At 43.8% G+C, this 17,236-nt stretch overlaps 1 protein-coding gene across 3 annotated transcripts in view; it reads right to left on the reverse strand.

Annotated features, from left to right (window-relative positions):
* The window catches only part of TENM4 (teneurin transmembrane protein 4), a 493,982-nt gene that overhangs the window by 189,921 nt on the left and 286,825 nt on the right, over positions 1 to 17,236 (reverse strand). For all 3 annotated transcript variants that reach the window (XM_074983382.1, XM_074983375.1, XM_074983367.1), the window contains one exon: positions 2,371 to 2,472. In XM_074983382.1, coding sequence (XP_074839483.1) covers positions 2,371 to 2,472 — 102 coding nt within the window. The remainder of the gene's footprint in view (positions 1 to 2,370; positions 2,473 to 17,236) is intronic.

Raw genomic sequence — 17,236 nt, forward strand, 5'->3', positions numbered from 1 at the left:
AAAAGTCAATAATGACCCTTTGGTTCCACAATACCATGACCTCATCCCCATTTCCAGCTGCTGTAAGGCATCATCATGCTTGGTCCCCTAAAGGTGAGTCTTGCAGCCTTCAGTAAAGGGCAGTAGACCACACAGTTTCAGACCAAGCTGGAAAGCAAATTCCAAAGTTCAATTACACTCCCCCAAGTTATTCCTTTGCATGTGGAAGTGGACAGTATGATTTGGAGCTACAGGGTTTTGACCACACTATTTCATGACAATACAGAGGACTCAAAACCACTCCTCTCTGCACATCTGCTTATGGAGACTTCATAGATGCCGATGTAGGGAATGTGGCAGAAGGAACGCAGTGCTGCTGAAGGCTGGGAGGAATGAGTCTCCCAGTGATCATTTGCATGAGAATGCAAAGGTGTGCATGTGTGATACCTTTTCAGGCAAAGCCTAATGGGTAGCAAGTAAGCCATGAGATTTGGTCTATTGTAAACATGTAGTTGTAAAATCACAATTTAAGCTGACACTTAAGGTGGGAGTTGTGAGATCTCACCAATGCTCTGGGTTGTTGTGGGGGGACAGGGCAGTCGCCTTAGCTGTGTAAGACATTGATTACACAGGGCTCCCTGGTTTAAAGCATTGTGAGAGAGAAGGGGAGGGGTATGGGTTGAGCCAGCTTGCTGAGTGCCTTGGCCCTGCCTGTGCCTTGGCCATATAGCTATAAGCCTGGCTTGACTAACCCTCCCCACCTGTTAAAAGATAGAGCTGGCTACTAGGGTGTTTGTGAAACCCCACACTAGAGATACCAAGAGCTGAAATCACAGAGTGGCAGCTGAGGCCACACAGAGCTGAAATCACTGGGTTCTGCCTTAGGGCAGTCCCAAGCAGTGGGGTTAGGACTGGCGGACAACAGCAGGACCAGCGGGCGGCCGGTAGGAGCGGTGGCGGCGGCAGACGACGGCGACCGGCGGGCGGCTGGTGACAGCAAGGGGAGGCTACAGACAAGTCGACAGCTAGTATTGCCCTGGTGATGTATCTGTGGGCTTTGAGTTTGGGACTGTACCGCAGAGGGTACACCCTGTAACTGTGTGTGTGTGGAAAAGGGCCAAGAGCCCCAGCAAGAGACTGGGTTCTACTGCATATGGGGATGGTATCTGGGTAAAAGGGGTTTTGTCTCTTCTGTGCTGAGATATACTGCATCTGTCGCTGTAACCTTGGGGTAGGTTACGGTCATTAAACAAGCCATTTCTATCTCGGACTCTGTGCTTGCGAGGGGGGGAGAACCGCCTTACAGGCACCCAGCACGGGGGTGAAATTGTCCCAGGCCACTGGGTGGGGGCTTGAGCCGGTTGATTGTATCCTTGATAGGAAAACCCCACAAGAGTTGAACCCAGCCCTTCTGACAGGCATCTGGCGTTAACAGAAGGGTTACACCATGATGCAAGTATAGAAACTCCAGTGACGTTTCACGCCCTTGTGGTTAATAAGCTAATGTGAACTGGTTGGAATCTATCCACAGGCAGCCTGAAACAAGAGTTCTACGAGGTGTGAATTGTCTCATTCATGTTACTGGATTGTGAGCTCTGAAACCCACTCCAGACAACCAGATGAGCAGAGAATTGTGTGTGTGCACAGAAAGGAGGGGAATCTTTTGTCATCCCCTCCTTGGCTGTGAGGAGGTGGTATGAACTGGAGTCTCACATAAAGCCCTGTGCTGCACTGGGTGGAGTTTTTCTCACTCTCTTTTGGGAAGGAGCCCACCCAGGCTTAAACATGGAGCACTACCCAAGGCCAGAGGTGAGTTCCTTGTCTGGGCAATGTCTGTGTCAATCCCCTAAAAAGGGGTGGGGCCACATGTGGTCTCACATTCCTAGTGCCACTGGCTGTCTCAATCTACTTTCCCCCTCACTTTGGTTGCTGCAGGTTAAACCAGGGAGACCTCTGAGGCCTAAGGCAAGAGTGAGGGTGCTTAAGGACCACTTTTTTAATGGCAGAGGACAAAGACCTTTATATAAAGCCCTGTTAATCCCTTGATAAAATGGTCTGTTGGAGAAACAATAGTACAGCTTTTCTAAGCCATCTTTTCTCAACACATATCTAAAGAGGGAGCTCCTGGTGAGTTATTATCCTCATTGTTTGCTTACATGGATGGGGAGGGGAGAGGTTCAAGGGCTCATGTCACTAAGGTTACTGCAAGCATGGCAAGTAATAAACAAACCAACCCACAGAGCTAGTCAGTTTCTACTCTAGTGTACCATCACAATCTCCAGCAGGTTCACTTCTGAAGAAGAGAACCATGAGTGTATCTTTCCAACATGCTCTGAGAAATGTAACCAGAGGAAACGTGCATATGTTACTGAATCAGATATAAACGCCTACCTCTGCCGCAGTCGGGACCCAGAAAGCCGAGGAAGCAATGACAGGTCCCAGAAACACAGTCTCCATTCCCGTAGCAGTTACTGGGACAATTATCCACTGATTCTAGAAAATGAAAAGAGAAATGACATTATTTTAATTAGGCAAAAGAAATCCTCTGTCTTTGACAGAGCCCATAGACAGCAGCACAACTGATAATAAAGTGCGTACACCTTAGCACAGATTATGAACACGGAAATGCTCATCTGAAAAAGATTCTTGAAGTTATATTGATTTACACCTGCTGAGGTCCTGGCCCTAAAAATGTTTTTTTTTACATTTCAGTGATCTGATTCAGAGAGTGATGATGAGCAACTTCCACTCTCATGAGTTCAAGCCGGAATTATGTTCGCTCAGCACCTCAAAGGATCAGACTCAAAGTCTCATAAGATAAAACAGCAAAACAACAGGTCTGCACTATTTATTGCTATGTCATCCCCTCCTTGGCTGTGAGGAGGTGGTATGAACTGGAGTCTCACATAAAGCCCTGTGCTGCACTGGGTGGGGTTTTGCTCACTCTATTTTGGGAAGGAGCCCACCCAGGTTTAAACAGGGAGCACTACCCAGAGGTGCAAAATAAGAGACAGGCAAACTAATGAAAATGTATAGAAACTCAGCTCAGAATCTGAACAATTCCTGATAATGGATCTCCTCTGTTGCTCTTCTGCGAAGTTCCTATTTATGATCTGACTGAAGACAAGAAATGCCAGAAAACTCCTGGCAGAACTTGTTCTCTTGAAAGATTTTCAGCCCTGTTTTGCAAATTCAAGAACTTTTGAATTTGAACATGCTTACCTGAAATGAAGAGAGTTGATCTGAAATTGGAATTTCCCAGAGACTAAGTCCACTGCAAATGCAATTCTGGAAGTTGGAGATGGTAATGGCCTACAGGAACATTATGTCAATCTTCCACTTCCCATAGTATATTTTCTAGTGCATCGTATGAGGTGGTAGTTATTTAGAGTCCCACATAACGGACTACCACTAGTTTTCTTGGGAGACAAATTAATGGCTGGTACTGTTTCAAGTCAAGTCTACAAATTCTCTGTTACAAGCATTAGATAGTGATCTTCCAAGCAAAGTTAATAGGTAGGGGAAATTATTTCTGGTTCTTTCTGTTTTGTTTCAATGCTACCTCAGAGCATAGTGTTCACAGTTTGTATTTAATAAAAAGAAGGACATGATTTATTAAATTCAATCTTTCAGTGACAAAGGGAATGAAAACCACTCTTTTCTTAACAAAAGTTTGCCTACAGGCAGGGTAGGTTTTTTGTGTGTAGCCTGAGAAGATAACAACATATTATGGTTTATCCTGGGCTACTATTTCAGATTTCCTCAAAGTGAAATGCATGTTCTATAAAAATTTGATTCAGGTGTATAGAAAACAACCTAATTTCACACCTTTTAATAAACCAGGTTGGGAATGATGAAGCACTGGAGAATAACTGCACTCTCAGGCGCTTAATTCATTTTGGGCCATGTGGTAGCCAACCTACTTGTAAACATCCTGTTCATCAAATGAGCTGAAACATCTAGAGCCAAGAGTGACATTAGTTTTTGAACTTAACAGAAAAGAAGGCAATATCTGATTGGCTCAGCCCTGATTGATAGGGGCTCCTGAAGGCCACTGTAATGGACAAGGTGTAAATTCATCATCCAAAGAGTGCAATGGTAGTTTTAAATAATAAAAACTGAGTTTCAAGACTCCATATATATTTCTAGTAAGTAGAGCTTTATTGTGCAGGTAGAAAAATACTTATTTCTCTGACACTGATGTTCTCATGTCAAGCAGACATTCACTTTATGGTGCATGGAAATAAGACTACAGTTCCTAGTTAATGATCTGGGTCTGATTCACCACACTGTTAATCCAGTGGAGTAATGAAGTAGTAATGCAGGTGGTCTGGACCATTATTTCCCACTTTCTGATTTCACAGAAAGATACTCCGTAAGGCCGTTTCTACACATGCTACTTTTTCCGAAAGTGGCGTGCTAATAAACAGACCAGAAAATGCTAATGAGGTGCGGATGTAAATTTCCAGCACCTCATTAGCATGTGGTCACATGATTCAGAGTCCTGAAGAAGCTCTTACAGACTCCAAAACAGTGCGTAGAGGAGTGTCCCCTGGGGGATCTCCCGGGAGGAAATCCTCCTTCCAGAAGCCCCTTCTTCCTCAAAATTTTCATGTGACCATATTCTAATGAGGCACCAGAAATTTACATTTACACCTCATTAGCATTTTCTGGGCCGATTACTAGCGTGCTGCTTTCGGCAAAAGTGGCGTGTGTAGAAATGGCCTAAGTGTGGCCAAACTGCAAATAACATCTTGAATTCCTCACTAACCATATTTACTGAAATTCTGCTCCAGTTTTCCAAGGAAAAGGGCATGGACCTCCTAACTGCAACCAAAGCCAGACAATAACTGAACACTTATGAGAAAATTCACAATAGCAAATATGCTGTAGAGTACCTCCTCAGTTTTTAATTATGTGTTGACTACCCCATTCCACTAATAAGAAGCTAGGTTGTTAAAATCACTTTGTCATGCTTAAATGCTATCTGACGTGTTAAATTTTTCTAATGAGTCTGAGAGTGACACTTACAATAATGCCCTCATTTTATGCATATTTGCTTTTCTGCATTATTGTCCTGAAGTAACCTCTTCCATGGAGTGAGAAAGGACTGGAGAAGATGAAAAAATTGTTCCCTCAAGGTCTGGTGCCTTGTAATATCTGCTTGGGAGCCGAGAATATAAACCTGGCTTGGATAACACAGGGAAATTAAGGTCCCTACTTTCTTCAGAAAGCTCTTTTGACAATTGAGACAAACCTCTTGGCAACAAGAATTATTCATGTTACTCAAACATGCTGTTTGCCTGGAGCCAGGGTTGGAAAGGAAGCTGCTTCAATGTAGTTCAAAAATAGGTTCCAACAGTGGGTGCTAAATGGTCATGCTGTTCCTTCACTATCTCTGGTAGCTGCCAAACAAGCAGAAGTCTAGGAGCTGTCTGGCAGTGGGATAGTTGCTATTTATTTCATTTCTATGTAATCCAGAATAAGGCTCTACTCAGGTTCCTCTGAATTTCCTAAACTGAGTATTCTTTTGAATTTGGAGGCAACAAAAAATCACATATGCCGAAAGTTCTTAAAAAATCCCTTTGGCTGGATCTAGTTTACAGGATTAGAAGTCTACATGAAAAATCTAGTAGCCTAAAGTAAACTTTTACTAAATTCAAATTAGTCAGGGTTTATTGCAAAATTTGCAAGAGCTACAGCAACTGAAGGACTGGACTGGGCAGCATATCAGCTGCCCTCTGCATCCCTGATTTCAATGCCAGAGGAGATCAGCTCACCATATGAATTGCCAAGTTAGAACAACACCACAGAGCACCTGAACGCTCATGCTTGAAGACAGCTTGCTGACAGCATGGAAACATAAGACGTGTGTCCTAAGCCATTGCACCAGCTGGAGTCTCATTCATGTGACAATCTTACAGCTTGCACATATACATTTTTCTATGCATAGCCTGGTAAATAAAAGAGGTGAAATGAGAGTGTTCTAAGAAAATATGGGAAAAATAAAACCATATGGAAATATGAAAAATAAAACAGCTACGTTTCCACGTATGCGGTAGAAGAAAGGACTTGGCTAAAACTTCAATGGTTGTTATAAGCAGTCAAATTAGAAAATTCTATAAAGAACCAAAGCCATTTGCACTGAGCAACTATTTCAAGCACTATTCTCCCCTAAGTATGACCATATACCATAATATTAGCTAAGTCTACATTTGATTCCAGCACCCATCCTAATGCTTATTTTCTGCTTTGAAATAATATACGCATATCCCTGGCTAAACGCAGCATTACACTTAATGCTAACTCAATGACTCTCAATGTTCTTCAGACCTTTCAGGAGTCTTGATTTGTCTTCTGAAACACAGGTTTCATTTCACTTGAAACCTACTTGCTTATCAAATCAGACATAAAAATACAAAAGTGTCACTGCACATCATTACTGAAAAAGTGCTGAGTTTCTCACTTTTACCTATGTAATTTTAAAATAAATCGACTGGAATATATTGCCCTTACATTTCATTCTGACACTTCAGCACTTGTGAGCTTTGTCAGAAGCCTGAGCCATGTCACCCAGGGCTGGAGCATGTAATGTAGCTTTGCAAGGGCTCCTATGCCATGAAGTCCGGGGCAACTGCTCTGCTTTCTACCCTGTAATGCCGCCCCTCCATTTGCAGCCCCCCTAAACCTGTCCTGGGATCAATCTGGGGATCAGCTTCTTATCTAGATGAGATGAATACCATCTGGAAAACCTCTATGTACACCGGTGGGTATGTCTATACCTGGCTGAGAACCAAAGCTCTAACTAATTCTATATAAATGTTGTAGAAGATTGTAGCAATGTTCTCTTTAAAGGGTGTCCAATTTCAATGTGATACTCTGTCCATTTTTTTAATATATATTTATTGCTTTGAGTCTGCATCCCTGTTTTGTTCTTAAAGTCTAAATCTTTGTAGTGATTGCCCAACATTTTACTGACACCCACTAGTGAGAGCCAAGATTACCAACCACAGGCTCAGCCAATGCAACCCCAACACATGGTTTTGCTATAATGGCCAACTTTGAACTTTGAAAACATTGTTTCCTTGCCTCCTTCCAAAACAAATTGGCAGCCCGAGTGATTTTGAGAAAGCGAGCACAATACATCGGGGCAAACCAGCAAAACTTAAACAGCTTATCTTGGAATGCAAGGACTTGAATGTGGAAGCACGTTGAATCATCCTGCGTGCTCCAAAATCTAATTAGCCACTGGAAAACAAGTTTATTCATGAATAAACATTGTATACATGCAGCTGTCTTCTGAGGTGAGGAATAAATGACATAAATGACAGACACATTGCCTGTAGCTCCACATTGTCTCACGCTGGGAAACAATACAATAGCTTCTCTGAGACTTGAGTTACCTTCATCCCACAATAGACACTAGTCAAACCCACCTTGCTCAGGGAGTGGCTAAGGATTTGTAAATTGACTCTGCTCTACAAAAGCTAGAGGTGGAAAATATCTATTAGATAAGAATAAAGTGAAACATGGAGATAAATGTATGTCATAGAGCTGGAAGAAACCTTGAGAGGTCATTGAGTCCAGTCCCCCTGCCCCCACAGAAGGACTGATCACCACCCTAGGCACATTTTTTCTTTTTTTTTTTAAATCAAACCTGCCCCAGAAGCTTGAAAGGCCTGTAAAATCTTGACTGATGTCAAGAAAGTGAATAAAGAAGAGTTATTTACTCTTTCCCACATACAAGAACTAGGGGTCACCAAATGAAATTAGTAGGTAGCATGTTTAAAACACAAAAAAGAAAGTACTTCTTCACTCAACACACAGTCAGTCTGTGGAACTCCTTGCCAGAGAATGCTGTGAATACCAAGACTATAACAGGGGTTAAAGAAGAGCTAGATAAATTCATGGAGGATAGGTCTATCAATAGCTATGAGCCAGGATAGACAGGGGCGGTGTCCCTAACCTCTGTCAGAAGCTGAGAATGGGTGATAGGATGGGATAGATCACTTGACGACTACCTGCTCTGTTCATTACTTCTGGGGCACCTGGTACTGGCTATTGTCAGAAGACAGAATACTGGTCTCGATGGACCTTTGGTCTGACCCCATATGGCTGTTCTTCTGCTCTTATCCTATTATTGTCTTTCCAGTGTAGTCTCCCTTCATTAAATAGGAAAACCTAGACATAATTTTGCTGTCTCTAACAATAAGACTTTCCTCTGTACCTGTCTTTTATCCAAGGAGCTCAAAGGGCTTTTGTAAAGGTCAATGAACTACTATATCAGTTTTACAGATGGGTAAACTGAGGCACAGACTAATTATACTAATTATACCCAAGGCTCTTTTCGTGCCTGAACACCATGGAGCAGTGTTCTGGCACCTTTTTTTTCTGGTGCTGCAATTTTTGAAGGCATCTGGGCAAGCTCCAAGCCCAATGTGGCTCTTTAAGGAGTCATTTTCAGCTCCCGCCACTGCTGCTCTTTTCTAGCTCCCTGCCTGCTGTGCTGAAAGAAGAGTCCTTTCAGCATGGGAGGGCGCTGGGAGCTGCCCTGGCCACACTCTGCTTGGGGGAGCCGGAGGGGTGGGGGAAGCCATGCAGCCATGGTGAAGAGCAGACGTCCTGGTGAAGGAGCAGTGGGGCGCAGCAGCATGCAGAGCTCCTGGCCTGGGTAAGATAAATACTGAATCCTGGGGTTGGGGGGGGCAGTTTGAGGTTGTGGGTGGGGGGGTTGGGGCAGTGAGAGGCTGAGCCTGGGAGCAGGAGGAGGCAGTTTGGAGTTGCAAGGGGAGTAAGCCTGGGGGTGGTGCTGTGGGGGGTTAAGCTTGGGGGTGGTTTGGGGCTGCGGGGAGTTTTTCTTTCTAGAAGAAAAGTGCCCATTATACCAATGTTATGAAGTGGCTCTGTGACAGAGGCAGGAACTGAACTGACATTTGCTAGTTCCCAGGCCAGTGGTCTGTACAATGGATCACTTTGCTTCAGACAAAGATATGTGCAAAGACCAAATGCACTGTGATGAGCTCTATAAAGAGCTCTCACTCTGGCCTACAATTACTTATGTGAATTACCTTTATTCAGCTGAAATACAATAAATATATTAAAGAGATGGACAAATTACTGGACCCTAGATAGATTTTTCTTTCAGATAATTACCGTGCTTGTTGGTAAGCAACATTGCTACTTTAACTTTTAATCTTTCTTATTTATTTATTCCACTTAGTAGCTCAGGTCTATATCTTTGGGCCAGAGGCCAAGGCAGACATCTGCCTGACACCAAATCCTATTAGAGACTGCAGTAACGCAATTATATGTTAAAGTTAAATATTTTATAGCTACAATAGCCACCAAGCATCATTGCTCCCCAGGCTGTACAGGGAATTATCTACTGGCAAATAAAAACTACTTATCCAGCAGGCGATGGAAAGCAGTAGCTTTCCTAGGAGTTAATAAGTACCACGGCTGTTTTCTAACTACTGATTAAATTTCAGTCAGTGCAGAGTGGTTTTTATGGATACTCCAGCAATTTCTTTTGGAAACATACCTTGCACTACCTTAGCTCCTTTAATCTGATCAGCCCAAAAAAAAAAAATTAATAACTCAATCCTGGTGCCAACTCCTGTGAAGCAGATGCAGTGAGTGACATCAAACTTTTGTCCAGCTGAGCAAATAAAGGAGCCACCCAGCCACACTAGACAGACTCTTCCTAGTGGGGCTTGAGCTATTCACCCAAGCCTGAACCCAGGGTGCTGGCAGTGGAGAGTCCACTATGACTCTTGGTAAAATGTCCCAGTGGTTTATCTCCCCGTCTATGTCTACACAGCAGCATTATTTCAGAATAAGCTATTCTGGAAGAGATTCTCTGGAATAGCTTATTTCAAAATTGAGCAGCTACACTCAAAATGTGTATTGATATAGCACTCAGCTACTTCAAAACAGAGCCTCAACACTGATTGGCCAGCAGGACACCCTGTGTGGGACTGGAGGCCTCCCATTTCAAAATAGCCCCTATTCCCTGTCTACACAGCACCTATTCCAAAATATCCATTTCAGAACAGGCACTATTCCTTGTAGAACGAGAATACAGAAATTGAAATAAACTGTCCGCTATTTCAACATTATTACAAAATAGAAGTTTTGCTGTGTAGATGTTTGCAAATTTATTTCAAAATAGCTGCCGTTATTCCAAGATAACTTTGCTGTGAAGATACAGCCCCTCACTGTTAAAAATGTACAACTCCTTGCCAGTCTGAATTTATACTATGTCGGCCTTCAGCCATTGGACTGTGTTATGCCTTTTTCTGCTAGACTGACGAGTCCAGGAAGCGTCTGAGCTTGGGTGGCTAGTCCAAGACCTTCTCATTCCCACAGTGTCCACATTGCTATTTTAAGTGTGCTAGTTAGAGCCCTGAAAATGTGTGTGCATCTGCCTCTGCGGCACAGCTTGCTCCCAGCTGCTGTATAGACATACCCAGAGAGGTTAAGTGATAATTAGGAAATTTTTCCTGGTAATATCACACAGCGAGTCAGCACAAGACTAGGAATCCCAGTTTTCTCTCCTAACTGGATATCCACACTACCTCCCCAGAAGTGGGCTCAAATACTTGTGCTCACCTTTAAGGTTCCAGCAAGTTGAGTGAATTACCACATCAACATGCTGCCCCTCAGAGAAAAAGACGTTTTTAAACCCTTGTTTGGACTGGTTCATCCAGGCAGCAGTACCCATGGATGCTTATGAAAACCATAAACAAAAAACAACCTACTGGAGGCAGACAGAGCACTTACAGAAAACTAGACCAAAACACAGACCTTGCAGGGAACCCCATCGCAGTTTGTTTTAAATACCATTTCCCATGGGAACGTGATTTTTAAGCTTGGCCCATCGACCCTAATCCTGTTGAACAATGTCTTCATTAAACCAAGCAACCAAGCACCAGTTGTATATGACTCCCCAAAGTTAAGTAATTAAACACATTTATAACAACAAGCAGTCTGTAGCACCTTAGAGACTAACCAATTTATTAGGTCATAAGCTTTCATGGGTAAGACTCACTTCTTCAGACGATTGGAATAGCAAAAATAACCTAGGGTTTACATGGGAAGGAAGGAGGGGAAAGGGAGACATCCGAAATAAAATTAATCTGCAGATTTGACACATATAACCTTGGCTTGAACAGAGACCTCAACTATCTTATGCATTACACGGGGAACTTCCCCACCTTTGATATTTGCAGCAATGGGACACATCCTACTTAATTTGTGTCATCAACTGGTACTACTAGTGGCAGGTAACATTTTTTCCCCTCCCCAGTGCAAGAAGGTTATGAAGAATTACAAGACCTTTTCCACTATCCAGTGAGTAACTTTGAAAGAGAGGGCTTTTGCACGCCCTTACTTCCTCCCCCATGGGTGACTCTAGTGCAGAACTGTGCTGGTCTGTAAAATGATTGCTGAGAACTGTCAGCAAAAGATACGCAAATTGAGCAATGCATTTGGGTATCTTTTGCTCACAGGTCTCTCTGAAAAGGCTTTTCAGACATTTGGCCCATCCACATGGGGACAAATGTCAGAAAACCCCTTCTGCCAACACATCCCTTCTTCCTTGTGGAACAAGGTGTACAGGGTTGTCAACAGAACGCTCCCGACCAGCAGATCTCTTCCAACAGATATGCAGTCTGGACGTGTGCTCTGCCAACAAAACTGAAGTTTTGTGGACAGAAGCATACAGCCTAGACATAGCCTGTGTTTGTGCGGTCAGTTTTGTGTATTAGCAATCCTGCGTTGCCGCTGTGGCTCCAGCCAGCCCCAACAAGCTACCTTCTCTCTGCCCTTGCTCCAGCCCAGGGGAATACTCCCACCAGTATTCTCACCGTAATAACTGCTCTCAGCCACAGTAAGTCTCATCACCGCTTTGCCTGTTTAACGGGTACTAAAGCAACCCTTGGGAAAGAAAATTCTGACTCTCCGTGAACACAACCCATAATTTCATCTCTCCAGCATGTCAGTAGCTCTTGGGGGCTTATTTGCTTTCGAAGGAAACAATGCCATTCAATGAAATTCATTCTGCAGGGCAGGCAGAATTATAAATCCAAAGGACTGTCAGCTGCTACAGTAATTGTGATAACGAGACACTACCAGAAGCTCATGGAGAGAGGAGATACAACAGGTTTCAGACACTTGGATATTTCCAGCCTGATGCTATGGTTAAATATAGGACTCCATAACTAAAGCAAATGCAGACATGCTGGATCTCTTGCTCTTCCTTTTTCTTTCCAAGTTGAAGTCTGAAAGGACTGGGTTTTTTTCCCTTTGCACCTGCAGGAATTCTGATTCATCTACTTCCCCAGTATTTTGGATGGCTTTCACATTTCTAGTTCAAATCATCCGCACCTGGCAGCTGGGAATGTGAATGTCCTGACAGCATCCTGGAAACCCAGTCATTATTTCTGAGTGATCGTTCTGAGTCTTCTCTTCTGCAGGGCGCCTGGTCTGACACTGATACTGCTAACGCTACTTGATGGTTTGCCAGAATTTGATTTTTTCTGAAGGTTGGGAGATCTGATTTAATTAAAGATCCATGTATGTAGCCTCCTTTTACAGTAAATCCTCAATTTTATGGGCCCCAATTTAGCAGACTTCAAGATCAATGCATGTCCACCAGCCCCACAACCCCCATTGCTCCTGAAGTCTGCTTAATTGGGGCCCATAAAATCCTAACTCCTGCCCTCCTCCCCCCCCAAAATAAGATGACTTACCAGAGCAGCCAGAGCCACTGCTGCTGCAGCTGGAGGGGTCGTCGCTTCCATCAGCCATGGTCTGCTGCAGCTAAACCCTCCACCGCAGCATGGACCATAAGAGACACTGGAGCTGCCATACACTCCTCTCACCAGGTGTGGGGCATGTACACAGGCAGATGGCTTTTGCATACATGCCCCACCCCTGGTGGGAGGAGCACGTGGCGGCTCCAGCAGTAGCAGTGGCTCCTCCATTCTGCAACGGAGTCTCCAGCTGCCCCGGCGGTGGTGGAGTCTCCAGCCCTGGCTGCACTCCCAGCTGTGATGGTGCTCCAAGCCACAGCGGCGCTCCAAGCCATGGCTCTGGCTCCAGCAGCTCTGGTGAGTCACTGGCATTTTCTTTTTTTGTGAGGGGGATGGAGGCTGGAGGAGCCTGGTGGGGATGGGTGGGCACTAGAGTGAAAGTAAACTCTCAGATTTAATAGACTTTCAGGTTTAATGGAGACCCACCCCCGCAATTAGTCCATTAAATCGAGGGTTTACTGTACTCTCAAATCCCACCAGAGGTCGAACCTCTGCATGCTGCTAAATTAGGAAAAGGGCACTGGAAAGACATTCCTTTAAATAACTTCCCTGGAAAGTCAATGTGAAGTGCCATAATCACAACATCCAATTTCACTGTGATCTTCCCGCACTCCTCTGTGGGCACCATTGAACGAAATGTTTAATGGCAGGTACCCCATACTTCCATCAGCTTACTGACAGCATCTTCCTGATCTCAGGATGGTTTCAAACCAATAATGGTGAAGTACACAAAGTTTGGATCAGTTTGGAAAAAATGCCCCGAATCTTGGGTTGCTGATTGGAACTACCTGGATGACTGAAGGGAACAGCATACCATGTGAGATTTCAGCCCCTTTTTTGCTTTTAGTCCTGGCTTGAAATACTTTCTAGTTATTTATAGGTTTCTCCACACTAAACAGAAGATTGAGGCTGCCGCGGTTGATCTTTGGGGTTGGATTTCACATGGCTAGTAGGAACACACTAAAATGAATCGTGAGGTTGCTCCCATTGAGCTTAGTGCTCTTCGCTGTCATGCACAGTAAGAGAAGTCAACAGAAGAGTTTCTCCCATTGATGTCGCACAGTGGGGCTGTGCAGAAAATTAAGCTTTAGGGATACTGACTCCAGAGATGCAATGCTTGTAGATGGAGTTGCCTATCTTATGTCCAATTTCTTTTCTAGTGCAGACCAAGCCATATAACCCTCTTCATCACACCAGGTTAGTTCAAGAGCAACCTTCACAGGTCTTCAGCACATCTGTTTGCAAACCATGCCGAAAAAGCTGCAAGCCTTTTGGACAGTATTTATAGAGCTTCTGGAATCTGAAACTGGGCACGGCGGAAGTCTCGTCATTTCAGAAGGTTTGGTCTGGGCCTGGTTTTGGAAATAGGGGGAAAGTTCACATGCCCATCCCTCGACTCTCACTCTCTTTTTTATCAGCAATCAGACCAGCATGGAATGCCTAATAGATAAAGGTTACTCTCGGCTTGGAAGCACAATAGGTGGGATTTCAAAAGCACTGGCCTATCTCTGCTCCCATTGAAGTCAATGGTAATTCTGAAAGTCTCTCCACGTGGCATGAGGCTCTTCCATGAATATGCAGCACCTTATTACCATAATGGCAGCCACATGCTTTTCTAAAGTGCCATTTTCAAAACGCACACCATCCATGGAGACAGGGGCCTTTCAAAAGGACCCCCTGATTTTGAAAGCCCCTTCTTCTCATTTGGTTTTAGGAAAAAGGGTCTTTGCAAGTCTAGGGGGCCAGATACAAGGATGTCAGAGAAGTACAGTTCTTATGAGATTGGATGGGACATTTCAAAGTCTCTGATGTGTGTTAGTCACTCTTAAATATTCATTTATCCCACATGTCATAGGTACTTTCAACATATGGAATTCCTGGGGTAATAAAGCCTCCTTACTTGAATGAAGTTACCAAACTACTCAGATGAGAGGGAATCTTTAACTTGCAGGACCTATATATAATGAGGGTACCACATTCATTAATGAAACTAGCATATACAGCAAAGATGCACTACACCATTCTCTGGCAATGTTTCTTTCCCTTCCTTTCTTTTTTGTAGATGGCATATTTTAAAATCTGAATTTCGGTCCACTAAATGAAATTCCGCTATCCCTGATTTGCCTAAGGGCCTATTTGCCTATTTGCAAGTATAAATCTACTAAGGTTGTTTATACCTTTTCACTCATATAAACTGTTACAAACTAATACAGGAAACAACAGTTATTCCGCTTTAAGGTTTAAAGTAGCAAAATGGGAAGTTCAGTGTGTTACATTTTCTGTGCCTGTGGCTTAGGGCAAGGCTAAAGCTGGCTTTGAGTGTCATTTGAAAAAGATAGTGAGAATGTTTCTATGTATTCTAGGGAACATACATACACTCATGACCTCATATGTGGCCTGGTTCAATGAAAATACATGTCACTAAATTGATCAGTGTTGACATTTTACATAAGAAGTAAATTCATTTTCACTTAGACACGTGCTAATACATTATGGCTACGTCTACACGTGCAGCCAACATCGAAATAGTCTATTTCGATGAATAATGTCTACACGTCCTCCGGGGCCGGCAACGTCGATGTTCAACTTCGACGTTGCTCAGCCCAACATCGAAATAGGCGCAGCGAGGGAACGTCTACACGTCAAAGTAGCACACATCGAAATAGGGATGCCAGGCACAGCTGCAGACAGGGTCACAGGGCGGACTCAACAGCAAGCCGCTCCCTTAAAGGGCCCCTCCCAGACACAGTTGCACTAAACAACACAAGATCCACAGAGCTGACAACTGGTTGCAGACCCTGTGCCTGCAGCACAGATCCCCAGCTGCCACAGAAGCAGCCAGAAGCCCTGGGCTAAGGGCTGCTGCCCACGGTGACCATAGAGCCCCGCAGGGGCTGGAGAGAGAGCATCTCTCAACCCCCCAGCTGATGGCCGCCACGGAGGACCCGGCAATTTCGACGTTGCGGGACGCGGATCGTCTACACGGTCCCTACTTCGACGTTGAATGTCGAAGTAGGGCACTATTCCTATCTCCTCATGAGGTTAGCGACTTCGACGTCTCGCCACCTAACGTCAAAGTTAACTTCGAAATAGCGCCCGACGCGTGTAGACGCGACGGGCGCTATTTCGACCGCTACTTCGAAGTAGCGTGCACGTGTAGACGCAGCTTATGGATGAGGTAGCCAGGATGGGTGGCAAACATTTACTTGGCTACAATTTTAGAGCTGGGGTGCGAGGGTGAGGTGTGGAATCTGAATTCTTAGTTTTGTTTCCAGGTTTTCAGCCAGTTTGTGTGAACTGGTGCAAATCACTTAACCTCACTGTGCCTTAGTTTACCCAGCTATTAAGTGGTTGAACACCCTTTACTATATCTACCTTGCAGAGAGTGCTGTAGGGATTAATTAAATAAAGGAGGTATGAATTCATTACAAATGCATTTGTGAATACAGAAAAGTAGTAATTGATAAAACATCACAGTGTACCATGGTGATCACATGATGAGGCAGGGGTAAGAAAGAGTGGTGAACATTTCCCTCTCTGCAAAGAACAAGGGAAATTTCTGGTGATTGTTGGAAGATGTGGACCCTCTGTTAGCTTCTCCCTTATGGATGTGCTGTTACCTGCTTGTGTACCCAAGCCCATGTTAACGGATACCTGTTAAGCACAGACGTTTGAAAATTAAGTACTAAGAAGCCGGTTATTCCAACACAAAGAGGGCTTCCTTCCATTTGCCAAAATTTACAAACAACTCTCAGAACCCCTATTTCTGCTCTTTACTGCTAGAGTCTAAATGGAACAAAAAGTCAAGCGGGAGTGTAATATAACACAGGAATGAAACAAGCTTACATTAGCCTTCAGCCTGGGACATATAGACAGAGCTATAGACAAACACTGAAAAATGAAAACCATATGTCCTGGAGTTTCCTTGATTTGCAAGTTTTTCTAGAAGGCTTCAGATAACACTAGAAGCCTTGTCATTAAGGCAGAATTCCACTGGTCAAAGAAACATAACAAAACCAAAAAAGTAACTTTAGAATTAAATAAACCTTTTCTTGACCCTGAAGCTGAAGTAATTACCCCAATCAATAAACCTTTTGTACAAACTTTATCAGATCAAGAGAACTTGCCCGCTGCAAACAGCACACTGACAAGCAGTGGGTGACAGAGTGAGTTCCACGCTACCATAGCCCATCTCAATACAGAAGTAAGCAGAGCTCATAAAAAATAACTTTTTCTCTTTTGCAACTACAAAACAACAAAGGGAGAGTGTTCCTTGTGCTCTAGCCAACATGCGTTTTTCATTCCTAAAGTGTCTTGTAAAATTTCAAGGACCTTTCTGTAGAGAAATTTGTGCCAAAGAGTTGCCCTGATAGCTAATCCTGAACCAATTAGTCCAAATCCTGGTTTACTGCTAATCTAGCCTTAAACAAGTGGGACAATAC

Source organism: Carettochelys insculpta, chromosome 1 (assembly GCF_033958435.1).
Source record: "Carettochelys insculpta isolate YL-2023 chromosome 1, ASM3395843v1, whole genome shotgun sequence".
Taxonomy (NCBI): domain Eukaryota; kingdom Metazoa; phylum Chordata; order Testudines; family Carettochelyidae; genus Carettochelys; species Carettochelys insculpta.